This window comes from Simochromis diagramma, unplaced genomic scaffold (assembly GCF_900408965.1).
Source record: "Simochromis diagramma unplaced genomic scaffold, fSimDia1.1 OVJJ01000228.1, whole genome shotgun sequence".
NCBI lineage: Eukaryota > Metazoa > Chordata > Actinopteri > Cichliformes > Cichlidae > Simochromis > Simochromis diagramma.
Window position 1 is genome coordinate 327,181 of NW_024386873.1, and position 27,820 is coordinate 355,000.

Below are 27,820 nucleotides of genomic sequence, written 5' to 3' on the forward strand. Positions count from 1 at the left end.
AGGTCAGTAAAAACAGACTTCCTGAAAACGTGAACCAACCAGCTTGATCGAGGCCAAAGAGATGCAGTTACAGGCAGGAGGCAGCGTGACGTGTCCTTATATGGAAAAAAACTCAGAGCAGCAGGAGGGGAAACAAGAGAGGATGGACAGGAAGCGAACAGCAGGAAGACCCTCTCATTTACCGCCTCTAATGACAGAAACAAATCTGCACACTGTTCTGGTGAAAGCAGCTGAACGTCTGCAGCTTCTGCACAACCTCAGTCATAAAAACTTTGAGCTCGTAACCTCCGGGTCACAGCGAGCAGCAGGCTGCAGGTACGGTTCACCTCATCACAGAGCATTTAACAGAAGAGCTGTGAGAATATCTGACCTCAGAGAGCTCAGGGCCGAGCGTCTGAACCAGAACAAATCTGGATTCTGAGATCAACCTTTTATCCTGTCTTCCTTCTCTCACCCCAACCAATCACAGCAGATGGCCCCGCCCCTCCCTGAGCCTGGTTCTGCAGGAGGTTTCTTCCTGTTAAAAGGCAGTTTTTCCTTCCCACTGTTGCCAAAGTGCTGCTCATAGGGGGTCATGTGATTGTTGGGTTTTTCTCTGTATGTATTACTGTAGGGTCTACCTTACAATATAAAGCACCTTGAGGAGACTGTTGTTGTGATTTGGCGCTGTATAAATAAAACTGAATTGAACTGGCAGCAACTTTTAAACATTTTCTTTGAGCTCTTTAATCTGTTGTTGTTCTATAATGAAGATTTTGTCTCCTGGTTGAGCCCAGTCTGTTTTATGTGGCTGTGGTTATGATAATGATGGCTGTTTGAACTAAAAAACAAGTAATCCTGTTCTCATTGGTGGAGGTTGAGTTCTCTCTGAACAATAACCGGTTGTTGCTTTAGTGACTGTTTAACTTCAAGTACACAAAGTACACGTTACTCACATACTTTGACTGCAGTAACCTTTGCAGTGCAGTATTTCCCCTGTGACAGTGTGTACACGGCATGTACAGGCTCTCCTTTTAGCAGATGAAGGTCACTCTCGTTTCTTCAGAGGATGTTTGAGGATGTTTGAGGATGTTTGAGGATGGGGCGTTCCAGCGTTCAGACGGGATTTCTGTCAGTGTGCCAAAAAACGAGTGAGTGAAAAGGAGAGCGTGAGATCAGCGCTGACAGCCGAGTGAATGGGTGACGATAAGAGCAGAAAGATTTATGAAGAGGAGTGAAGCCCAGAGGCAATCAGAGAAAAAGCTTCCAAAGAATCCAGGCGTTGTCGCAGCCTGAGGAGGAGGAGGATGATGAAGAGGAGCTGCTGAAGACCAGGGTGCATGAAGCCTGCTGACTCGACCTGCACAGACATGTTTCAGGCTGTTTAACGCTCCCTCTGTTCATTGCTGCAGTGCAGGTCTGGAAGCATTTCAGCCGTTTTTCTGCTTTCACTCCTTTTCAGTCTTAGAGTAACAAGTCTTTAATTCCAGAAACACAGCTCAGTGTTAAAACAAATCCATGAAAGAATTAAATGTGAGAGCAGGTCTGTTTAAAAGCAGCTGCAGGACGGACTTAATGCCATAACTGTGGCGGTTTCTCCAGGAAACCACAGAGCTGACTCACTAATCCTCGTTAATGCTCTGATGGTCTGTGAGGTCCTCATAACTTCACTTTTTTTTAGTTTGCACTGAACGAAAGGCTCACTGAGAGAAAGTCCATTGTTGGCCAACAAAGGCTGAACCTGATCCTGGAAACTGTTATTTAATGTTCTTGGGAGGCAAACAGAGGATCGGAGGCCAAATTTGGAGTTTTCTGTCCCAGTGCCTCCCCTCTGGTCCCAATTGGCCACACTGGGAGGAAAAATAATGTCAGCTTAAAGAAAACCAGCTTTATCAAATGAAACCAACAGAGGATTTAACCTGCTGCAGAGGCTCTCCGTTTAAACGTCTCATACCCACATAGCAAATTTGGTATGGCCCTGATCTGGTCCTCACAATGTGCTTACACATGGCCCACATACCCATACCCAAGAATGATGGCCCTTTGGTGGCCCAGATCAGGTTTGCCAGAGGTGGCCCACACATGGGCCAGCACAAGGCCAGTTGCAGACACACTGCTGGCCCTGTGCCGGCCCAGATGTCAGCCTAAACTGTATTTCAGTGTTTGCTATTATCCACACACACACAACAGCAGCCCCTCTCCCTCAGTTTTTGCATTTGCACTCGCTCGCAATGTGTTGCTCGGGCTCTCAACATTTCTGCCCGTGCGCGTTCAATTCTTTCTCTACACCGTTATATTTGTGCCACAAAACCAGCCAATCACAGACTTGGATGCAAAAACATCTGATTGGCTGTTTTGGTCTCCAATCAGCTCGAAATGACAAAATGCAATATCCCAGAATCCATTTAGACCAAAACTCAAACGAGGCAGTGGCGGAGGAACACAGAGTTTGAAGTATTACTCTTTCTGGGTCACAAAATAAACTTTTAACCTCCTAGGACCTGCGTACACCTATGTGGACATCACATTTTGGGTTATTTAGACCAAAATACTCAATTTTGCTCTACAAGGGCCTGATATCCACTTAAGAGGACATTATACTGCTACTGTTCTATCAAAGTTTTAAACGAATATCCTCATATGTGGCTCTCATTTTTCTTAGAAACAAAAATCAGGTAAAAAAAAACCCTGGTAATTCTTTGTTTTTACATTCATCAGGTCGCAATCAGCCCAAATATCAAAGCGAAATCAAAAATGTATGCCGTGGAAGAGTTCGGGTCTTAGGAGGTTAAAATATTTTCATGCGAGAATGTTTCTGTGTAAACAAATATCTGCTCGTTTCATCAAAACATCACATATTTGCATAAGTGCGCCGACGTTTTCGGAGATGCGTGTTGCCCACCAGCTAACCGCACAGCTGGACTGGCCATTGGGCATCCCGGACATTTGCCCAGTGGGCCAATGGTGATTTTACATTTTTATGTTTGTTTGTTTTTGTAACGGTATAAACAATGAAAGGTGGTGGATTAGCCATGATCAACTCTGGGCTGGACCAATTACAATACATCCATATTGAGAGGAAAAGGAACGCGATTCGTCCCGCATTCAGCTAGAATGAAAAAGACACAAAGCTGGATTTATTCTGTCTTTGCTGCACAGCTGCCTCTTCTCCTCTCATTCTCCCCCCTCCCTCTCCTGTTGCTACTTCAATCATGAAACTGATCAATGATCAGCTGATCGTCTCTCTTGTTTGTTGCGCCAGAAACAGGAAAGCAGCGGATGTGGCGCTAAACAACAGCAGCACGTTCAAGCTTGATCAGCTGTTGTTAGAATTTATTTAATATTGATTTCAGGTATCAGCTGATGTTTGCTGGAGCCACAGCTGTAAAGCTGCTGGTCATGATGTCGGTTTGGAAACATGAAGGTGATACAAATCACACATATATACCAACAACACAGTGTACGTCACTGTCACAGCAGCGTTTTAGTTCAAAGGCTTTATGGTTTTTCCTGTAACACCTGGTGGTGTAGTCGGTGATTTTTGGTCAGTTCAGCCTTTTATATTATGTTTAACCCGAGTGACCCGGTCAGCTGGTGGGTAACAGGCATCTCCGAGAACGTTAGAGCACTTATGCAAATATGTGATGTCTTGATCAATCGAGCAGATATTTGAAGTTTACACAGAAACATTCTCGCATGAAAATATCTTAAAGTTTATTTTGTGACCCAGACAGAGGAATATTTCAAACTCCGCCCCTCTGCGTTCCTCCGCCACTGCCTCGTTTGAGTTTTGGACGACATGGATTCCGGGATATTGCATTTCATCATTTCAAGATGATTGGAGACCAGAACAGCCAATCAGATTTTTTTGCATCCAAGTCTGTGATTGGCTGGTTTTGTGGCACAAATATAACGGTGTAGAGAATGAGTTGAGCGTGCACGGGCAGAAATGTTGAGAGCACGAGCGACACATTGCGAGCAAGCGCAAAAACTGAGGGAGAGGGGCTGCTGTTGTGTGTGTGGATAACAGCAAACACTGAAATACATTTTTTGCACGCAGGAATGGATTTTGTTCACTCGAATTTAGCTTTTCTTCACTCAAAATAAATTTCTCCTCAAAATGCAACACTTGCACCTGCAATTTTTTTTCCCGTGCGCTCAGAATAGTGGCACAAAAATGATGCCATAGCTTCCTAACTACATTCATACTCTTACAGACTGGAGGAACCAGGGATCAAACCACTAAACTTCCGATCAGTAGGTGACCCGCTCTACCTCCTGAGCTACAGCCACCTACTAGCAAAGACAAGTAAACCCTCACTAGGTTTTGGATAAAGTGTACACTCACAAACCTGTCAAACCTGCACTTGAAACATTGGCTACCATAGCAGTATAGTATTGCAACACAGCATTTGGGTCTTCTAACTAAAATAGGAAAATAGGAACATAAATAGCACCATTGCCTCTGTCAGTGCGCCCCTGGGCAGCTGTGGCTACAATGTAGCTGCCATCACCAGTGTGCGAATGAGTGGATGAATGTGTGGATGAATGTGTGGATGACTGAATGTAGGGTAAAGCGCTATATAAATACAGGCCATTTACCATTTTTTTACCATCATTGCCAGACCTGGCAAACATCTGGTTGACACTCTGCCATGACACCAGTCAGTCAGAAGTGCCACCTTGATACCAGATCCGGGCCAGACCTGTTTTCTATGGGCCTGGGCCACATACACCAAACCACAATCGAGCCAGATGTTACATGCCATCACATAGACAGTACCACCTATGCCAGGCCTGGCCCATATCTGGATGACATACCACTTATCATGCCAGAAGTCAGCCAGCAGTCCTGGCTTGACACCAGATCCGGGCCAGACCTGTCTGCTATGTGGGATATCTGATAACAGACACAATCACCGGTAGAGTCTGCATGCGTGCGCTCCTGAGCAGGACTCACATTTTGGTCTTAGACTGTTTTTGTCATTCAGCGGGGATCAGGCCAAAGTTTAAACAGCTGATTTCACCTTTGTCCTACTGACACATGAGGAGGAGGTAAGACTTTAAATCCCAGGAACGGCATCTTTTTTACAGTTTGCATTCAGTGAAATAACGAGAAAGTTCCTGTTTTATCTTCATCAGACCCACAGGAGACATGCCTGCGTGTTTTGGGGATTTTACAGATTTTTTTTTCCCGTCATTGAGTTTAAAGCTCGAGGAGCTGAGCTGATCTGGAAACCCGGGAACGTACTGTTGAAAGGATTTCTCATTATCAGGAAGGTCTGCCTCCTAAAACTGCTCCAGACTCTGGAGTCTGTTTGAGTTATTGTGCATTATGTTTGATGCTTATGATCAAGTGGAGCCGAGCACACAGACAATCTGCAGTCCAGAGTTTTTATTAGCAAAGAGCTCCTCCTGTGGGATTAATACCAATATAAAAAATCACGTGAAATCAAAATCAGCCCAGTGAAGTCTGAATATTAAGTAATGATCAGTTCAACATGGCAATAAAAAATCAGCCCTGATTTTGTTTCTCGCGTCAGTGAGCGATGAACAGACGATTTTTGCCTGACTGAAACTGAAGAAGGAAAAAATAAAACTCGGACTGAAACTAATAAAATAACAAATGTAAACTATAACAAGTATGATGGCGGTGGGACGGTTGTTAAAGCAGATGGATGATGTCATCCTGCTAACAGTGGTCTAGCAGCGCAACAGCCAAGCACAGTTTAGCGGTTACCAGCACGCAATTAGCTGCTGTGAAATTTGTTTATCTTCGGCACGAGCGCGTGCTGCAAGCAGAGGCCACAGTTTATCTGCTCCTTCAAAGCTCCTTATGATGACCTGGATGACTGAGCGCCTTCACAGACCTTATCTAACAGTTTTCCAGGTTTCATGCTGAGGAATAAAAGATGCTAAATAATCTTTAAATCCTTAAAATCATCACTTCACGCGTGCGGACTGCGTCCTAGTCCACATCCACAAACACCATCTGCACACCCGGACTGCACTATGAAGCGCTCTGCTTTTGCTTCGTTACACAGAAGTTTTATTCATTTATTTGTCATTATCACCTCGATCAGCGAGTGTTTGGCCCTGCAGCCTGGGAGCAGCGGCTGGCACCTGCAGCATGAATGCACCCAGCTACACCCACACCACAAAAGCACTTTACAAATCATTAAAGCTGTGATTACTCCCATTATACGCGGACGTGTCAGGACTCGTGTGCGCTCAGAGTCTTGCAGGAACGCTTTTCCCCTACAAGACGGAGCGCAGACTCGCACCATCAGGTCACATCAGGCCATCGGGGCAGCTCATCTGTCCTTTTCTGTCCTCGTAAAATGTCCACAATCAGAACAAGAAATGTTTTTATTTTATTTATATAAGTGAGTGTAATGAGTCTTCAGTTGAATGTTTTTTAATAGGCAAAAAATACTTAAATAAGTAAACGAGTCGAATTTTTGTCTCTTTTTTCTATTTTTGCTGATCGGAAAATTGATCCGATCGGTGACTTAAAACTGTGATCTGTGAGATTTTTGATCGTTGCACCACTACTTTTGACCAAAACCACCCCGTTCCTCTTGGTGGAAAAATGCACCATGTCGACCAATGAAAAAATGATATGGCCACATGACATTTGGTTGTTTAGGAAGAGGCGGAAGATTTAGGAGTGAGAGAGAGAGAGAGAGAGCTTTGAGATGTGAGAGATTTGTGACGTTTAGCGTGTTTGGAGTGTGTAGTTAATGTGTTGTCTTGTGTAGTTAGTGTGTAGTGTTGTGGATAGTTTTGTGTTGTGTGTCAGAACCATGAGGCGACTGCTGTCTCCAGGTAGAAACAGCAGTGACACACCTGCTGCTGTCAGACCTGCAGGTATCAGGCTGTGATGTTTCCTTCATAGTGGACAGAAATATTTGGAGTGGCACAAATAATTTGTGGCATCTTGTTGAAGAACAGCTGATTGTTCTGTAAATAGTTTGAAATGGTTATTAAAAAAGGGTAAAAGGTAAATGGCTGCAAATAACTTTGTTGTTTGCAAAACTTGTGTATATGATTTTAAAATTGACAATTTATATTTGTATTTAAAGTTATGAAATATGATTCAATGAACATGTTTGTGGTTGTTACAGTAAAAATATCACTTTTTCTACTCTGATTTTATGTTTTTTGTCTGATTTTAGATCAATTGTGTTAGTACAGTCTGTCAAAATGAAAACATGACTGTAGATTCAGACACGTGAGGTTGTGCTGAAAGGATGAGACCAAACAAGGCAAATAAATAGTTTTTAAAGGTGAAATTAGGAGGGAAAATAGTTTAAAATGGACGATTATACCCTGGACCCCAGAGGGTTAAACGTTTTTTTTTAAAGTAACACAATAGTTACTTTTCAAGTAATTAATTACTTTTAGAATATTGTAACTCAGTTACTAACTCGGTTACTTTTTTGAAGAAGTAACTAGTAACTGTTATTAATTAAGCTTTCAAAATAACTTGCCCAACACTGGTTAGGATCAGCAGCATTTGCCCAGATAATGAAATTCTGGAGCCTTCTTGGGACTCCAGACTACATTGGCTCAGGTCAGTGCTGCTGTGTGGAGCATGGAAAAGCTGCACAAGTCCAGTAACTGCATCAAGTCGTCTCAGTCTGAAGGCCAACAGAGCAGTGGCCCGACCTGGAGCCTGCAAGGAAAAGGAGAACAGGTAGGACGGAGAAAGGCTGGGCACCAGACCCAGACAGGGCCAGGACAGAGCGGGAGGAGCACTGGGCATATTATTTACTGGAGGTGAGATCATTTCAATTTAAACAACAGCAAAATTGTTTTTATTTGCATCACAAATTTCATGCAGATTTAATTTAATTTGTTTGCATCTTTAACGAGGTTCTCATCACGTCTGGCGTGGAGTCAGAAAACCTCGCCTTTAGCTTTGTGTTTGTTTAAAATGACACTATAACTATGTCAACAACTAGGACGCTCTAACACTCAAAATATGAGTAAAGTGAGCAACACTTTACTCATTTTAAACCTAAGATTGAAATTTCACTTTAAAGTATGACAGTGAAATATCCCTGATGACTTGAATGGACGTGTTTTATGCTTTATGGCTCTGGACAGGCGTGGATGAAAAATGTATGTAAAGCTGCAGGGCTGTGATTCTCTCCGGCTCAGAATCGATGGGTTAATGCTTATGCAGGATAATCTCTTGAGCTCTGCGGCTTTTCAGAAGTGTTTGGTTGAACTTTGGACCTCGAGTTTCAGCCGCTCCTCAGTTTACTGAAGATTAAACTGCTAAACGAGCATGAAAGCAACACAACACATCAGGAGAGTCACTCCTGTGCGGCTGAGACAGGATTTGTCTTGATCGGAGGCTCTAACTAAATATCATCTGTGTCTGAACTGGTTTCCTCGAACCTGTCAGCCCCTCTGATGTGATATGAAACTTGGCGTGATGTCTGTTATTCACTGTGTTGACTGTGAGTGGATTCCACATTCTTAGGCACACCCTAAACCATTAAGCTTTCTGCTGTTCGTGACTGAAACAATCACAGGTGTCTCCTCCCAGGCTCGGCGCCAGCTCACCATCATCCCTCCTCCTCCTCACTCGCTCATCTGAGAGTATAAAAAATCCTGCGCTGTCTGAGCGCTCCACTTTCTCCTCTTCAGCTGAAGCAGAAAGACAGCATCCTTCATCCTCATCATCACACGAGACGATGTCCTTCAGGTCTGCTAGTGGGGGAATGTTCCGGGGCAGCAGCAGGTCCCTTTCCGGCGCCATGGGAGGAGTCAGAATGTCTACTGCTTCATCCACAATGTCTCTGTTTGGTGGTGGCGGTGGTGGAGGTGGAAGTGGATCTGCCTACAGCTTTGGCTTGAGCGGTGGAGCAGGTGGCGGTGGAGCAGGTGGCGGTGGAGCAGGTGGCGGTGGTTTCGGGTTTGGAGGTGGTGCTGGTGACAGCGTTGGGCTCTCTGCCAATGAGAAAGCCACCATGCAGAACCTGAACGACCGTCTGGCCTCCTACCTGGAGAAGGTGCGCAAGCTGGAGGCGGCCAATGCCGAGCTGGAGAAGAAGATCAGAGAGTTCCTGGAGAAGAAGACCTCCCCCTCCTCCAAAGACTACAGCCAGTACTACAAAACCATCGCAGAGCTGCATGCAAAGGTAGGCTAACCTTTGTTTAGTCACATGACCAAGGTGCACGCACGGCATCGCTCAGCCTTGCATCAGCTTCATCTTCAGCTCCAGGGTCTGTTTCCCGAAGCAGAAAAAAAGCAGTGCACTGCAGTCAGAGAGTAAAGCACCACAAAGCATTTAAAAACACAAAGGAGGATGTGAAGGTGAATAAGAGTCAGAACAGAAGGAAACACCCGAGAAAGACGAAGGTGTGACATCACAGCCTCACACTTTCATCACTTTTCACAGAAACTAAGAAAATCTGTTTGTGCAGCGCGAAGATAAAAGAAATGAGCAGATTAAAAACCTCACTGCAGAAATGTATCATTTATATTTAAGATGACATCATCACATAAAGCTGAACTCGGTGCTCTGTCAGTTTGTCTTCACCTGTAAAATCGGATATTCTTAAACTGCCCTGTTTTCACCTTCAGATCCAGGATGCTGCCAAAATCAACGGTGGCATCTACCTCGCCATCGACAACGCCAAGCTGGCCGCTGAAGACTTCAGGCTCAAGTGAGTGAACGAGTTTGTTAATGAAGCCAGCAGTTCATTTATGACATGTTGAGTATGAATGAAAAACATATTTCAGGGTTTGTTTTTCCAGTCAAATATGAATCAGGGGGACTCGTAGTGGCTCATGTTTAGGGGAAGCACACATTAATCTTAAGACCTCAGTCTGAGTTTTTAAAAGAGTTTTTTTGTTTCCTGTTCTCATGCTGTCCTCCTGTAGCCCAGCATGAGCAGAGGTCTCTTTTGTTCCTCTTGTACTTTCCCATCGTAGCGTACATTTCAGCATTTTTCTGTAACGCTACCATTCTCTGACTGTATCCCCATGTGATGTCTGTGTTGTGTGTGTAAGGTCAGGGGGCGGGTTCATTCCACTGCATGTGGCGAATAAAATTTGAACTTGAAAAGATTTTAATAAGCAACAGAAAATCCTCCTCCACAGCTGTGTGCAGCTAGCTTTTTAATTTATGACTTTGTCACGCCTGCAAACGACAGCATGACATCATAATTAAATAACGCTCTTTCAGATCCTAAACCACACCCACTTTTCACTCACTGTCACTCTTATTTTCTTAAGGTAGCTCTTGCTGTATATTAGCACTATTCAGGCTTTGCAGTCACATGACCACTAACCATGTGATGTTAACTTGTCTAATGCTGGCAAACAAAAAAAAGCCTAACCAGCACAGAAGTGTGCGTCCCCCTGTCGCTGGGCGAGAGAGAACCACCGCTGTGGTTACTAGTCCAGCGCTAAAGTCACGTTTACATGGAGGAGAGCAGCTCGTGTGCAAACAATCCTAACTTCTCGCGGAGCGGCAGTAAAACAGGAAGCAACGAACGCTGGCCTTCAAAGTAAAAGCAACTTCTTCCTGCTGAAGCCAAAACATTTCAAACAGCAGAGCTTTTACTTTAAACGTTCTTCTTTTCAGTTTCACTGCTGCTCAGAGAGTCGTTGGTTTGCAGATAGTTCGACGGCTTAGATGCAACCAAATGAGGTTTTTCTGTTTCTGATTGTTTGGGAAATTTCTGAATGCTTGTGTTCTTCTGCAGGTACGAGAACGAGCTGGCCATGCGTCAGTCCGTGGAGGCCGACATCGCCGGGCTCAGGAGACTCCTGGATGAGCTGACTCTGACCAGGACCGATCTGGAGATGCAGATCGAGGGCCTGAAGGAGGAGCTGGTCTTCCTCAAGAAGAACCACGAGGAGGTCAGTGAGTTCTTGCTCTGTGTTTGGGGATAAATAATATCCCAGCTATTAATAGATGTCAATTAATGTGTCTCCTGGTTGTATTTGTAGGAGCTGCTGGCCATGCGGACTCAGATGAGCGGTCAGGTAAACGTGGAAGTGGACGCTGCTCCTCAGGAGGACCTCAACAAGGTCATGGAGGAGATCAGAGAGCACTACGAGGGTCTCGCTGCCAAGCAACGCAAAGAACTGGACGCCTGGTTCCAGGCGAAGGTGAGGCAGGATTTTTAACTCAGGAGATAAACAATCCCAGAAGATGAGCCTCTGACTTCTTCTCTAGCATCACCAGGATGTTTCTGGGTTATCCATTCAGTTTTATTCATACAGAAGAAACCACAACCAGCTGTTGTAAAGACTCCACAATAATACTAATGGCTTGTTTTGTAGACACCGAGCATGATGGGTGCATCATACCTGGTGGCTGGATGGGCGAGGGGTGAATGACTTAATATTGATCTAAATAAACATCACAACATTGTTTTTGGTCCTTTCAGTCCGAAGCGCTGAACAAAGAAGTCGTCGCCAGCACAGAAACCATGCAGACGTCCAAATCAGAGCTCACAGATCTCAAACGGTTGCTGCAGAGCCTGGAGATCGAGCTGCAGTCACAGCTCAGCATGGTCAGTATCACAGCACACAAAGGTTTTCATAGCTTTCCAGAAAACACACTGAGCCTCCTCCTCTGTGCCTCCTGCAGAAATCCGGGTTGGAGGGCACGCTGGCTGAGACTCAGAGCCGGTACGCCATGCAGCTGTCTGGTTACCAGAACCAGGTACTCATGCTGGAGGAGCAGCTGTCGCAGCTGAGGGCAGACCTGGAGCGGCAGTCCCACGAGTACCAGATGCTGCTGGACATCAAGACCAGGCTGGAGATGGAGATCGCCGAGTACAGGAGGCTGCTCGAAGGAGAGGGCACCGGCAGGTCAGAGCCTTTACCTGTAAAAACGTTTAGGACAGACAAATATGAAAAATGCTTTAGTGACAGCAAACAAATGTTTCTGAAATATTTATATTCAGTGATTAAATCCAGACTGTCCTGTTTGTCTCCTACTGCAGCAAAACCACCACCTCCACCACCTCCAAAACCTCCTCCTCCACCTCCTCCACCGCCTCCTCTGGGCCCACCAGCGTCACCACCAAAAAACAAATCGTCATCGTAGAGGAGGTCGTGGACGGGAAGGTGGTGAGCTCCCACAAAGAAGAGGTCACCCTGTGAGTTCCAGCAGAGGGCGCTCTCACAGAAATGAACATGCAAATAAAAATCCGCTGAGGAGTTTCAGAATAAAAATGTGTTTTGTGTCTTTTGTTTGGGCTGAAATTCAAATTAAGTTCAGTTAAATTAATCAGGTCCAGGAAGTGATCAAATATACTGTGTTAGCTGTTGAGTCACAGTAATTTCAGGTCCCTCATCTTCGGGAACTGTCATGTAATTGGACGATTCACTCAAAAGCTGGTTAAAGGTGTGAAGTTGGTGACAGTGTTTCTGTGAAGCTGCAAGATGCAGTCAAAGGACAAATGACTGAGATAGAGCAGGAAGATTGCACTCACGCACTTATTACTTCCAGGCTGGACGTTTGTTTCTTCATGATATTGTAACGTGAGGGTTCACCGGATGGTTTGGAATCTCTCTGAATAATTAGGAACAGCAAGATGGAGGCAGATAACTTTTTAGCAGCCTCTTTACTCTCAGCACACAGCAACAACAACCCACACTTCCTGTGTGCATGAATACTTCACTGGCCTCTCAGAAGCCAGGAAATCTCATACTCAGATCAAAACAGGGAAAACAACCAGGTAGATATAACACATACTTATTACTGGTTTGAACATGCATGTCTAAACATTCAAACGTGTAAACATGTAAATATCAAAACACGTAACCACCAAATAGCTACATAACTAGCTTTATAACCTTTGTAAACACCTCTTTGTATATCATTTAAATTTACTTCTACACTTTACAATATCATAATTACACAAAGCTACAGACCCACTCTTACCCAATTAGCTAGCAGCTAATGACCCTCACACCTGTGCAGTTAATAAAAGTAATGTTTGTAATGCTGTTGCACACATGTAACAGGGTCATAAATCACATCTTGTTATAATTACACAAAATGTGTTCTAAACCCCCAAACTGCTCCTTTTATACCTGACTTTTAGGACCTCCAAGCCTGTAGTTATGTTCATTATCAGTTAGAGCCCCTCCTCATTGTTCTTCTTTGGTGCAACCCTATAAATACAGTGCACCCCTCTGGCCTCTCCCCTTTTCTACAATCCCCCTGTGGGAGCGGTCGGTGTCATTTCTTTCCAACACTGTAAAACACACATATAATGCATATTTAGCCACCCTGATGTTTCTGATTGCAATTTTAGTTCAATTATTGCCATCATTGTGCCTGTTTTTTGTTAGATGCTATAAATGTGTAGTATGTGTGTGCCATATGTGTGTTCTAGGGAACTTGAACGCTAGCATGAATAGATCATTCTTGCTAGCTTGGAAGTTGTGGTGGACTGAGCTAACCCTCTTCTCCACTGTTTGTATTTGGTCGTAGGAGCTGGAGCGAGCCAGCTATTTATTTGGAGGTTTTTCTTTCATCTTTTATCGTCAGGATCAGACACAGTGCAGAACCACACCGGTTACACACACACATGCTTATTTGTTTCACTTTGTCAGTTGCTACAAGACAACTGAACAACATGTACATAATAACACTGCTGTGTGGTGTAGTCTACAGTGTACGCTGTACTCCTACTTACTGGCTTTTGTGGCACCAGTCTGCGGCTCCCAATTAATTTGTGTGTTTCTTCTACAGCTTCGCACCGCTCAGGCGGAAAAAAATGTGCGTGCTCTTTGCAAGCTCTTACCCGGCTCATAACCGATGTGCTCTGCTGTTGAGGGCGAGCATTGGTTAAAAGTCATCATGTGACTGATGCGAGCAAGATGCTTTTATTTAGCAAAATTATGATTTATAATTAAATGTTTTTGTTGAGGGGCACAGGCAGGACTCCACACACACACATTAAAAAAAGAGAGAAAGAAAAGGGCACCTGGGGCACCCGAGAGGAAAGGGGCAGGTGCTCAAGCCCCCTCCGCCCCCCTCGCTGCACGTGCCTGGGCCTACTCCATTGTTCTCTCCAACAGAAGTCCGCTCAGGTCTAAGATGTTTTAATATTAAGTGATTCTACATTACTCTGCTTTGGGGATAAATATTATCACCAGAATTTCTTGCACAATATTTATACTCAGCATGTTTCTGACGACTGCAACAAACTCTCGAGACCCAAGTGTGGAGGAGACACAACACAGTGAGCTGAGGGAGGCCCTACCCTGACAAACAAGACTCTTCAGGTTGCAAATCGTGTGTGCGCTGCTTGACTTTTTCTTATTTTTACGTTTTTACAATGTCACATCAGCGCATCTGTGTTTATTAATACATGTTTCATATAAATAATATAACTATAGTACAGTCCAATTACACGCTGTAATGTTCCTTACTGTGAGAAAGGAAGTCAGGTGATTGTGCTGATTACATGGAAACATTTGCCTGCAGTGTTGAAGCTGATTCCCAGCAGACCGGTTTTACTGCTACATGAAAAGCATCCAAGGAAGTCCCTCAAATATGAGCCAGCATACTGCATGTGTGTGGATGGGTGGACGAGTTTTAACCCGGCTGTCAGACACCATCAAAGGAAAGCTGCTCATAAACAAACAAATCATATAAACCCTGAAAATATTTAATCTTCATAGACCCAGCAGTCTTGGCTAATTATAGGCCAATCTCCAACCTTCCTTTATATCAAACATCCTTGAAAGAGTAGTTGTCAAACAGCTAACAGATCATCTGCAGAGGCTTATTTGAAGAGTTTCAGTCAGGTTTCAGAGCTCATCACAGCACAGAAACAGCTTTAGTGAAGGTTACAAATGATCTTCTTATGGCCTCTGACAGTGGACTCATCTCAAATCAAATCAAATCAAATCACTTTTATTGTCACATCACATGTGCAGGCACACTGGCACAGCACATGCGAGTGAAATTCTTGTGTGCGAGCCCCACAAGCAACAGAGATGTGCAAACACAACAACACAAACGAGCAAAATACAAGAATGGCCGACCTGAAACTAATAAATATATGTACAATATATAATAGTGTATGCATTTCTGGATGTGTATACTAAATATTTTCGTGTGTGTGTGTGTGTGTGTGTGTGTGTGTGTGTGTATACACATTTTTACAAATTAAATAGTAAAAAAAACAATAATAATAATAATAATAATAATAATAATAATAATAAAATATATAAAATATACAGAGTTGAATATGTGCAAAACAAGTGGCATTTATATACAGTGTGGAGTGCATAATGTTGAAGTTCCAGTAGTGAAGCTTAGGTGTCTATGACGTGTTCAGCAGTCTGATGGCCTGGTGGAAGAAGCTGTCTCTCAGTCTGCTGGTACGGGACCGGATGCTGCAGAACCTCCTTCCTGATGGAAGTAGTCTGAACAGTTTATGGCTGGGGTGACTGGAGTCCTTGATGATCCTCCACGCTTTCCTCAGGCACCGCTTCCTGTAGATGTCTTGGAGGGAGGGAAGCTCACCTCCAATTATCCGTTCAGAGCACCGCACTACTCGCTGGAGAGCTTTGCAGTTGTAGGCGGTGCTGTTGCCATACCAGGTGGTGATGCATCCAGTGAGGATGCTCTCAATGGCACAGTGATAGAAGGTCCTGAGGATGCGGGGGCTCATGCCGAATCTTTTCAGTCTCCTGAGAAAGAAGAGGCGCTGCTGCGCCTTCTTCACTGTTTTGTTTGTGTGTACTGACCACGTAAGATCCTCAGCCAGATGTACTCCAAGGAACCGGAAGCTGCTCACTCTCTCCACAGCAGCGCCGTTGATGGTGATGGGGGTGTGTACTTCTCTGCACCTCCGGAAGTCCACTATCAACTCCTTTGTCTTTGCGACGTTGAGGGTGAGATGGTTGTCTTGACACCAGTGGGTCAGGGCGCTGACCTCCTCCCTGTAAGCCGTCTCATCACCGTTGGTGATAAGACCCATCACTGTAGTGTCGTCCGCAAACTTCACGATGATGTTGGAGCTGTTAGTGGCTGTGCAGTCGTAGGTGTAGAGTGAGTATAGGAGAGGGCTCAGTACACACCCCTGTGGAGCACCAGTGTTCAGTGTGATGGGGGATGAGGTGATGCTGCCCAGTCTGACCACCTGGCGTCTGTCAGACAGGAAGCTAAGGATCCAGCTGCAGAGGGAGCTGCTCAGTCCTAGATCCTGCAGTTTCCTGTCCAGCTTCGAGGGAACGATGGTATTGAATGCTGAGCTGTAATCTACAAACAGCATCCTCACATACGTGTCTCTCTTCTCCAGGTGTGACAGGGCAGTGTGTAGTGTCAGGGCTATGGCATCATCAGTGGACCTGTTGTGGCGGTATGCAAACTGTAGAGGATCCAGTGAGTCGGGTAGTGCAGAGCAGATGAAGTCCCTGACCAGCTTCTCGAAGCATTTGCTTACGATGGGGGTCAGGGCTACAGGTCGCCAGTCGTTCAATGAGGAGATGGTGGAGGATTTGGGTACAGGGACGATGGTGGCCATTTTGAAGCAGGCTGGGACTACAGACAGAGAGAGGGAAAGGTTGAAGATGTGCGTGAACACTCCAGCCAGCTGTAGCCGCGCATGACTGAGGACGCGGCCGGGAATCCCGTCCGGACCAGTAGCTTTGCGTGCGTTCACCTTCCTGAAGCACTTCCGCACATCCTCCTCAGACACAGTGTACGCACTGACGTCATCCGCGGTGCGCACACTGTCCGGTCTCATGGTGTTCGCTGTGTCGAATCTAGCGTAGAATACGTTTAGATCCTCACACAGAGAGGCCGTGGTCTGCGGTGTGCTGGTTTTCCCTCTAAAGTCTGTGATCGTGTTTAGTCCCTGCCACATCCTCCGAGGGTTGTCAAACTATTGCTCCACCCTGTCCCTGTACTCACGTTTGGCTGCTTTGATCGTCTTCCGGAGTTGGTAATGTGCGTGTTTGTAGTCCGATGTGTTCGCGGAGGCAAAGGCGGTGTTCCGTGCCGCCAGTGCCGCGCGAACATCTCCGTTAATCCAGGGTTTTTGATTTGGGAAGGATTTGACTGTTCTGGATGGGACGACATCTTCCACGCATTTCCTGATAAATCCACAGACTGAGTCTGTGTATTCATCAATGTCTCTGGCGGCCACGTGAAACATTTCCCAGTCCGCGTGATCAAAACAGTCCCGCAGCGCAGACTCCGATTGGTCCGTCCAACAGTGCACCGCCCTCCGGGTTGGAGCTTCCTGTTTCAGCTTCTGCCTGTAGGCGGGCAGGAGCAGGATGGAGCAGTGATCTGATTGGCCGAATGGGGCGCGGGGGAGGGCTTTGTACGCATCCCGGAAAGAGGTGTAACAGTGGTCGAGTAGCCGATCTCCACGTGTGTTAAAAAGGATGTGTTGGTGGAGTTTGGGTGAGACTTTCTTCAGGTTTCCCTTATTAAAGTTTCCGGCTGTGATAAACGCTGCCTCTGGGTGTGCGGTTTCCTCGCTGCTGATCGCGCTGTACAGTTCCCTGAGTGCTCGGTCAGTGTCGGCTTGTGGGGGAATGTAAACAGCCGTAATAATCACTGCTGTAAATTCCCTCGGTAGCCAGAATGGCCGGCACTTAATCATCAGGTACTCCAGGTCCGGTGAGCAGAAGGATTTGACCAGGTGCACGTTCGCATAATCACACCAGCTGTTGTTGATCATGAAACACACACCACCGCCTCTGCTTTTCCCAGTAAGATCCTGTGACCTGTCCGCGCGGTGCACAGAGAACCCCGGCAGTTGTATTGCGGAGTCCGGTACTTTGTCCGATAGCCAGGTTTCTGTGAGGCAGATCACGCAGCAGTCCCGCATCTCTCGCTGGAATGAGATCCGTGCCCGAAGCTCGCACAGCTTGTTCTCCAGAGACTGCACATTAGCCAGTAATAAACTGGGTAACGGTGGTCTGTAAGTGCGCCGTCTCAGTCGAACCAGAACGCCAGATCTTCTCCCTCTGCGTCGGCGTTTGCGGCCTCCAGGGCCAGAGAACAAAGGCGTCTCAGGTGAGATGAATGGGGGGTCTGCAAACGGAGCGTCCGTGTTGCAAAACTTGAACTCCGGAAAGTTATGAGAAAGACCGTCTTTTATGTCCAGTAAGGTTTGTCGGTCGTACACAAGGAGACAAGTGTTGCTCGTGAAAAAATAAAGGAAAAGTAAAATTAAACACAGAAGAAAGCCGTTGCTTGGGGGAGCTCGCGACGAGGCTGCCATACTCGGCGCCATCTTGGAGACACTCCAAGATGGAGACACTCTCTGTGCTTGTCCTGCTAGACCTCAGTGCAGCGTTCGATACTGTCGACCATAATATCCTATTAGAGCGATTAGAACATGCTGTAGGTATTACAGGTACTGCACTGCAGTGGTTTGTATCATATCTATCTAATAGACTCCAGTTTGTGCATGTAAATGGAGAGTCCTCTTCACACACTGAGGTTAATTATGGAGTTCCACAGGGTTCAGTGCTAGGACCAATTCTGTTTACATTATACATGCTTCCCTTAGGCAGCATCATTAGAAGACATAGCATACATTTACACTGCTATGCAGATGACACCCAGCTCTATCTGTCCATGAAGCCAGATAACACACACCAATGAGTTAAACTGCAGGAATGTCTTAAAGACATAAAGACCTGGATGGCCGCTAACTTTCTGCTTCTTAATTCAGATCAAACTGAGGTTATTGTACTCGGCCCTGAAAATCTTAGAAATATGGTATCTAACCAGATTCTTACTCTGGATGGCATTACCTTGGCCTCCAGTAACGCTGTAAGGAACCTTGGAGTCAGTTTTGACCAGGACATGTCCTTCAACGCACATATTAAACAAATATGTAAGACTGCTTTCTTCCATTTGTGCAACATCTCTAAAGTTAGAAATATCCTGTCTCAGAGTGACGCTGAAAAACTAGTTCATGCATTTATTACTTCCAGGCTGGACGACTGTAATTCATTATTATCAGGAAGTCCTAAAAACTCCCTGAAAAGCCTTCAGCTGATCCAAAATGCTGCAGCAAGAGTCCTGACAGGGACTAGAAAGAGAGAGCAGATTTCTCCTGCTTTGGCTTCCTGTTAAATCCAGAATTCAAAATCCTGCTCCTCACATACAAGGTCTTAAATAATCAGGCCCCATCTTATCTTAATGACCTTGTAGTACCATATCACCCTATTAGAGCACTTCGCTCTCGCTCTGCAGGCCTACTTGTTGTTCCTAGAGTATTTAAAAGTAGAATGGGAGGCAGAGCCTTCAGTTTTCAGGCCCCTCTTCTGTGGAACCAGCTTCCAGTTTGGATTCAGGAGACAGACACTATCTCTACTTTCAAGATCAGGCTTCAAACTTTCCTTTTTGCTAAAGCATATAGTTAGGGCTGGACCAGGTGACCCTGAACCCTCCCTTAGTTATGCTGCAATAGACGTAGGCTGCCGGGGATTCCCATGATGCATTGAGTTTTTCCTTTCCAGTCACCTTTCTCACTCACTATGTATTAACAGACCTCTCTGCATTGAATCATATCTGTTATTAATCTCTGTCTCTCTTCCACAGCATGTCTTTATCCTGTCTTCCTTCTCTCACCCCAACCGGTCGCAGCAGATGGCCCCGCCCCTCCCTGAGCCTGGTTCTGCTGGAGGTTTCTTCCTGTTAAAAGGGAGTTTTTCCTTCCCACTGTCGCCAAAGTGCTTGCTCATAGGGGGTCATATGATTGTTGGGTTTTCCTCTGTATCTACTGTACAATATAAAGCACCTTGAGGTGACTTTTGTTGTGATGTGGCGCTATATAAATAAAATTGAAGTGAATTGAATTGAATTGCTAGCTCCTCAGCACCAAATCACAACAACAGTCGCCTCAAGGCGATTTATGCTGTAAGGTAGACCCTACAATCATAAAATGTCTTCATGAAATACCATTTGGGCCTGTTGGAGGTGGGGAGCTTGGTCTCTTAGAAGATCAGCTGATAACTCGTACAAAGCTTTGTGTTGTGACTTCAACATTTTGAACACTTGGCCTGTTTACTGCAGCAAACAAAGGCAGAATGAAAATGCAAGCAAAAGTTAAAACACTGACTCATCTCAGAGACATTCTCAGGTATCCACACACAGGAATGACAGGAGTTAAACTTCCTGCTCTGACCTGTGTTTGTCTTCCTGGAGGTGGAGGTGGGACCAGCTCCAACCAGCCTATGGTATATTCTCTATTTGTTTCAATTCAGTCATAAAAAGTCATCATGATGGGTGTGCTGACTCCTAAGGAGGTGTAGCCGTTGGTGACATCTCCTGAGAATCTCCTCTGTGTTGGCAGAGAATTTCAGGAGGTTGTCAAAGATGGTTCCCAGGTATTTGTACTCCTCAACTACCTCCACTGGCTTCCCGTGGATGGTGGTGGTGACTGAAGCAGCCAGATCCCTCTGCCTACTGGAGAAGGTCACCACCATCTCTTTGGTGTTGCTCACATTCAGTTCAAGTTTGGAGCTGTCACACCACTCTACAAACTCCTGCAGAGCGGGCCCGTGGTGCTGTGAGGGCCTGACAGCAGTGACAGGAGAACTGTGTCGTCAGCATATTTCACCAGGTGACAGCTGGGCTGTGTGGATCTGCAGTCATCGGTGTAGAGGATGAAGAGCAGGGGGGAGAGCACACAGCCCTGGGAGGAGCCATGGGAGGTGGAACGGAGACGGGAAAGGGAGTTGTTGACCCGAACTTTCTGAGTCCTGTTGGTCAAAAAGTCCAATATCCACAGAATTAGCTGATCATCCAGGTGAAATCGTTTAGTGGGCAGGATGTGAGGCTGCAGAGTGTTGAACGCTGACGAGAAATCAGCAAACAGAAGTCTGGTGGAGCAGTCAGGGAGCTCCAGATGTTTGTGGATGGAGTCCAAGATGAAGATTTTTGCATCATCGACGCCTCTGCGTGCACGGTAAGCATAGCGACTTGATAGCGACTCCAACATCTAACTGGACTGAAATTTGACAGTTATTCGTACGTTCTGATTGGTTGTCGTCGTTTAAGTCAAATGTGCTTAAAAGAACTTAGTTGTCCAGGGGCAACGCTGTGCTGTAGGGGTTGTCTTTAAAATACAACATCACCATTACTTACTCCAACTTACATTAATATAATATTAATATAAATTTTGAAAATCTGATTTCATGTAGACCCTGAGATACTTATACTCTTCCACTTGGGGCAGGAACTCGTCCCTGACCTGGCGTGGGCACTGCACCCATCTCCGGCTGAGGACCATGGCCTCAGATTTAGAGGTGCTGAGTTTCAGTATCTCGGGATCTTGTTCACAAGTGACGGGAGCGGGAGATCGACAGCTACGGTGATGCGGACGCTGTACCGGTCTGTCGTGACGACAGAGCTGAATGTAAAGTCAAGTCAAAGTCAAAAAAACTTTATTTATCCCGAAGGGGTAATTAAGATAGATGATACCGTGCCGACCGCACATACAATACACAAACATCACATTGGGGAGACAGGTCAGGCTACACTGGCCGGTCGACCACACGAGCAGGGACCAGTAAAGTGAAGCTCTCAATTTACTGGTCGATCTACGTCCCTATATGCTCGGTGATATGTCGAGACTAAAGGCATCCAGTGTGCTGACGCCCAGGAAACATTTTCCTGCAGACGGGTTTTACTGCAAGATGATGAGCAGCTGAGATATGACAGCGTGTTACACAACGACTTATTTATAACTGAGATCTTATCCAACAGCCAGAAACAACAGATTATAGGTGTGTACAGAGTATAGTGTGTGTGTGTGTGTGTGTGTGTGTGTGTGTGTGTGTGTGTGTGTGTCTGTGCGTGTGTGTGTGTGTGTGTGTGTGTGTGTGTGTGTGTGTGTGTGTGTGTGTGTGTGTGTGTGTGTGTGTGTTCGTGCACAACAACAATAAAAACTTATATCTGATTTAGTTCATGCACAAAGAAATGCTCGCTGTTCTCTGTAGCGCTCCATTAAGTGTCCGGATGCTCCGTCCTTCATGTGTGGATGTGTTCTTCAAGACTGGCAACCAAAGGTCCCGTCAGGTGAACCTCACGGATGTTCAAACTCAATTAAAGTTAAAACATTTTTAATGTTAATTTTAGAATAACTGAATCTTGTGATGGCTGCAGTTACAGTCACACAGGGTAATACCGAGCATCAGTGTTACGACAGAGGTTTTACCAACACGCACATTTTTCTGTCTCTCTTTACCCTCCAGAGACCCGAGCTCTTCCACGGCAGCATTTTTAATGTATCTTTGATATTTGGGCTGACTGGGACCCGATGAATGTAAAAACAAAGAATCTCCAGATTTTTTTTACCTGATTTTTGTTTTTACGAAAAATGAGAGCCACACATGAGGACATTCATTCAACATTTCAGTATGTCATGATGGTCATTTTGACCCAGCGTTTTGTTTCCTTTTGGCATCACCTCGTGCTTTGTGTTAATCCTGATGTTGCTATTAGTTCTTAGGGTTTGGTTCTTGTGTTTAGTGCTTGAGTGTTGTATCAGCCCTACCTGTGTGTGTCCTCTGAGCTCCGTTTGTGTCCCCGAGTTTGTGTTGTAAAACAGTCTGTGAGCTTCCTGTTTTACTTTGTAGGTTTGTGTCTCGATGTGTCCGTTAGTTCCAGCTGTGTCGCCTCCTGTGTGCCATTTCCTGATTACCTGGTGTGTGTATTTATATTGTGTGTCTTCCTGTGCTCCTCGTCGCGTTGTCTGTGTTTCTCTGCATTAGCTGGTATTTCTCCGTGTCTCGTGTTCCTCTCCCTGTTGTGTGTTCAGGTTTATTCGTTTCGCCAGTTTAGGTTTGTGTCTTCGTGCAGTCCTCGCCACCCTCGTTTCTGTGTATATTTCAGCATTTGTGAATAAACGCTCACCTGCATCTCGCCGTTTCTTGCATCTCGGGTCCTCATTTAACTCCACCACATGACTGCTGCCCCAGCCGTGACACAATAGAACAGCTGCAGTATAATTTCCTCGCAAGTGGACGTCAGGCCCTTGTAGAGCAAAATTTAGTATTTTGGTCTAAATAACCACATATGTGGACATCACAGGTCCTAGGAGGTTAAATATAGGATTTAATTTACAGGGTAATAAAGAATTGGTTTTGGTTTAGAATGAATGGACTTATCCAATCACATAATACTGTACTCTAAAATGAGTGCACATTTTAGTTTACACTGTTATGTATGATTTAATCTTTCTTTGTTTCCTGAGTTCAGTGGCAGCTGCTCCCAGTCCATTGGTTGATGAGCAAAAAGGTGGAAAAGGGGCGGATTTTCCTTCCTTAAGAATGGCTTCTTAACAGCCACCCTTTTACTGAGACCATTTCTGTCGTTGATACTGTTCATCTGCTGTAGATAGTTTTTTTTAATGCCTCCCAGTTCTTTTGACATCTGCTTCTCAAGTTTCCTCATTTTTAAAAAAAAATTATTTTAAAAGAAGAACACTCCTGAGATATGCCAAGGTTTAAGCTATTAGCACAAAATCACCTTGGTGGTGAAAAAACATAATCTTAAATGTGTTATCCTTGGCATTTTTCAAGGACTGAACTAAACAATGGGAACAAATGATGTGCTTTTGCAACAGGCTGCTAGTAAAAAAAAGTTCCTAAAGATGCAATATAAAATTGGTTCTTTGCAAACCTTTTCTGGTATATGTGGACACAACACTGGTTCCTCCTTTCAGATAAGCACCTTTTAATGCTTGATTCATATGACAGTGTTAAGTGGCTTGAAAAACAAACACATCATTCCTCTGAAAATTGTCAGGTAGAAAGACTTAACTGAAAATGGGTGAAAAAGCAGTCATTTTCCAAAGAAAAAGTTTGAAAGACCTTCAGAAAGCCTGGAGAGCTATTCCTGAAAACCACTTTAAAATAAATGACAAAGTCTGGTTCCTGGGAAGAAAACTATAAAGATATGTGATTAAATCAAGAACTTTCCAAGTACAATAAATTACATTGTATTACATTTATATTTTGTCTTAACCCTTACCTTTTTGGCTGTTTTTCTTTGCCATGTTGTCACACAGAAGTATCCAAGAAAATCTCTGCTGTTTATTTTCTGCAGTGTATACTCCTTCAAATATATTCAAGCTGATGCAGAGCTAACGGGTCCAAATGTGACAAAACTTTCAGTTGGAGTCGCTTTCGGTAGAGAAGAGCTCAATGAGGCTCAGAGCTGGCAGAAGGGTTGGAAGAACAAGGTTCAGATCCAGACCGTCACCATTCAGTCAAAGATTTGGGTTTTTCCCTTTTCTCTACCCTCACTAAATCTGTGGAATGAAAGAAAAAGAACAACTCAGAACTAGTGATAAAGAAGTGGTTTCGTGTCAGTATCTAAATGTAGGAATAATAAAATACATTTAAAAAAAAAAAAAAAAGGAAACCCCAACTGTGGTCATGCTGTACCAAGTAAAAATGCAGATACCACCCTTCCCTTTTCTATGATCTGAGAAAAAAAAAGAAAGAATGCAAACTAAATCCATTTCCTCTGGCTATGAAATATGAATGAAAAACAGATTTCAATAAATTATTGTCTGTCTGGCGGAGAGTCCTCAAGAAAAAAAAAAAATTTAAAAAAAAATCTGCAGTTCATATTGTCCTTGGCAGAAAAGCTGCATATAGTTGGGAAGAAAAGTTTAGCAGGGTTTCAGATTAACACATTTTTAGGGGTATTTCCTTTTTCTCGGTTGTCTACAGGAGTGGTGGGTGATAATGCTGTGCTGGCAATGGTGTTGCAGTGTGCGGCGTTTGATTGGGCTGGTGACGACTGTGTGCAAATAACTTGTATAACTATGCATGTGACAAATAATAAAGAACCTTGAACCTTGAACCTTGAGTAGCAAGAGCAGATCAGCTGAGCAGGGTCTGAGTGCAGCCGACACTCTCAGCCCAGACAGGTTAACCCAGGGGTGGGCAATCTCAGTCCACGAGGGCCGGTGTCCTGCAGGTTTTAGATGTGTCCTCGATCCAACACAGCTGATTTAAATGGCTAAATTATCTCCTCAACATGTCCTGAAGTTCTCCAGAGGCCTGGTAACGAACTAATCCTGTGATTCAGGTGTGTTGACCCAGGGTGTGCTCTCAACCTGCAGGACACCGGCCCTCGAGGCCTGAGACTGCCCACCCCTGGGTTAACCCTTTAACAACAGCCTGTGTGTTGACAACCAAAAGGCTGAATACAAACGTCTGTGAAGGTCATCAGTCATCTAGGTCATCGTAGGCTTTTTCTGTTTTTTACCTTTTCCCCACAAATGCACCCAATCTCAAACTGTCTTCGTTCTGTATGATCTGAGCAACCTCAGCCTCATGTCAAAGAATAACTTTAAAGTAGAAACTTTTTAAGTAGAAATAACTTTCTTCATCACAGCCGGTGTTATCTGTTAAAAGACGTTTAATGAGTTGGTGAAGTTCTAGATTAAACCAATAAATTATCAACCCTGTGATTTTCAAACTGTTAGATTTCACTTTTTCTTACCATGTTTTATTTCATAGTGGAGGAGAAGTCCAGTGACATCTGATCAGGTCACAGTTTGGTTGAAAAAGGCATTTTGTGAAGAAAGATGTGGCTTCTTCTCAGGCTTATCTTCAACCCAACACTTGGGTGGAATTTTGACCCAATATTTGATCAAAGCTACCCGACCGATGACCCAACAGAAGTAGTCAAGTTCTTGAAGAACCCGGCACATCACCGACTCCTGAGTCATGATTTCTGAACCAGTATTTGGTGACAATAACCCGACGCACAAACCTGCGGCTTTTACCCAGCAGCTGAAAATAACGCAGCATTTCTTGGAGTGTGGTTTGTCACCTTATTTTTTGTTTTTTGTTTTTTATTTAATGACACAAGAAGGTCACTGTCGAGTAAAATGAAGAGTACAGGAAGGTTTGACCTTTGACCTTGAGGTGAATCAAACCCTTCAGGGACCATATTTGCACTACAGACTAATATAAACCTCATTAAACATTTAAACTGAAACGACTACATTAAGAAGTGTGAGCATGTACAGACGTATGCTTCGCTGTCTGAAGATTTTGATTTCATTTATTTACTCAAACAGCAGTTCCTGATTCGTAGCGTGACAAACACACCAATCACAGCCTCGTCACACGAATATCTTACAGAAGATAATCGTGTTTCCGTGTTTTTCCGTGTTGTTCTTGTCCTGATGTTGGTGTGGAGCGCTGTCCCTCTGTGTTTGCTGACAGCAGGTGGAGGCAGACTGCAGGCCGGGAACAAAGTGTTTCATTGTTTGGTTGCACAATAAGCAGGAGGAGGAGCAGCTGCAGGCCTGCAGGGCACAAAAACAACACACAGAAACAACAGACAGGCTGCGACACGATGGCAGGAATCCGTTGGATGTGGGAGAGAGGACACTTCGGTTTGAAACGATGAATCAGATCTGAAGAGGGGGGGACACCCACTCACCTCAGAGACTCAGGTATGGACGTAGATTTCGAAAGGCACATACGAAATTCCTTTCAGCCTGCCCCGAGGCATGGTGGGGGTGGGGGTATGGGTGGAGTGCTGCGCTGGGGCGGGGGCCATATCTGAATCCCTCCCTCACTTGCATAAAAGCAGCTTGAGCTGGTCTCCGGTTCATTCTCTCCTCGTCTCTGTCCAGAGCAGAAAAAAGTCTCCAGCATGTCCAACCTGTCCTACCGTCTCTCAGGATCTCGCCCCAGCTCCATGAGGGCCGGCAGCGTGTACGGCGGCGCCGGGGGACACGACGTCCGCATCTCCAGCACAAGCGCTCCCAGGAACTTCTCCTCCTTTGCTGCCGCAGGTCTTGGGTCTGGTGGCTTCGAGCTGGCCGACGCCGTTGATATCTCAGACAACAAGAAGATGGCCATGCAGAACCTGAACGACCGCCTGGCCTCCTACCTGGAGAAGGTGCGCAACCTGGAGATGGCCAATGCCAACCTGGAGCTGAAGATCAAGGAATTCCTTGAGAAGAAGACCAAAGTAGAGGGGAACGACTACTCTGCCTACTACGCCACCATAAGGGACCTGCAGGACAAGGTGAGAGCAGCTTCTTTCTCATCTGTAAACATGGCGAAAATACCAAAGTGTATCATGAGGAGGATCTGGGGAGGGCGTGCGGCGGCTTGTCCTGCCGGAGCTCGGCTGCTGCTTGATGGTTTTCCATGTCAGACATGTTGCACTTTTATATGTGGTGACGTTTTTGGCTCGAGTTTGTTCTCAGTGAAACGTCTTGGTGAGATGTCACTAAGACGAGACACAAAAGAGAGAATAGAGCTGTGAGGTCATGTGAAACACGGGAGGTGCATGAAACCAACCCCCCTCTCCGACGCGCCCTGCAGCAGGATCTGTGACTTCCTGCAGGTGCGGCCACACCCGAGGTCACCTCTCTGGTTGTACATGAAACCACGAGGGGGAATTTGTTTGCACTTTGCATATTCTTATTGTTTGTTAATCATTTCTGCAGCAGGTGGTGAACTGGCAGTGAGGCCGGGGCAGGGAGCCACGCCTGTCACATGATATCCTCATCCCAACAACACTCCACAGTTAAGGCCTGAATATTTCCTCCTTCTGTTTTCAGATCCTCGACGCCACCAACACAAATGGATCCCTTTACCTGACGATTGATAATGCCAAGCTGGCTGCTGACGACTTCAAAATGAAGTGAGTCACTTTCAATTTTCTGGGGTTAGTGCACGTCGAATGCACTGCTTCAGTATTTAAGCTGCATCCACCACTAAGCAAAGAAACTCTAAAGGATGGATTCTGAATTCCAAGATCAGAGTTCTGATGTTTGGGACTGAGCATCTCCAGAAATATTTGCAAGTAACCCTAAAACTCTC

The 27,820-nt window shown here is 45.2% G+C and overlaps 2 protein-coding genes across 2 annotated transcripts in view; both read left to right on the forward strand.

Moving 5' to 3' along the window:
- Nucleotides 1-8,608: 8,608 nt before the first annotated feature.
- Nucleotides 8,609-12,190, forward strand: LOC120733509 (keratin, type I cytoskeletal 13-like). The gene is made up of 7 exons (XM_040031767.1): nucleotides 8,609-9,134; nucleotides 9,581-9,663; nucleotides 10,708-10,864; nucleotides 10,955-11,116; nucleotides 11,398-11,523; nucleotides 11,601-11,824; nucleotides 11,959-12,190. The coding sequence occupies exons 1-7, from the start codon at nucleotides 8,688-8,690 to the stop codon at nucleotides 12,116-12,118; spliced, it is 1,359 nt and encodes a 452-aa protein (XP_039887701.1). The 5' UTR covers nucleotides 8,609-8,687; the 3' UTR covers nucleotides 12,119-12,190.
- A 14,395-nt stretch (nucleotides 12,191-26,585) lies between these two features.
- The window catches only part of LOC120733510 (keratin, type I cytoskeletal 13-like), a 4,230-nt gene continuing 2,995 nt past the window's right edge, over nucleotides 26,586-27,820 (forward strand). The window contains exons 1-2 of the mRNA XM_040031768.1: nucleotides 26,586-27,017; nucleotides 27,559-27,641. Of these exons, the coding sequence (XP_039887702.1) occupies nucleotides 26,640-27,017; nucleotides 27,559-27,641 (461 nt within the window). The 5' untranslated portion in view covers nucleotides 26,586-26,639. The remainder of the gene's footprint in view (nucleotides 27,018-27,558; nucleotides 27,642-27,820) is intronic.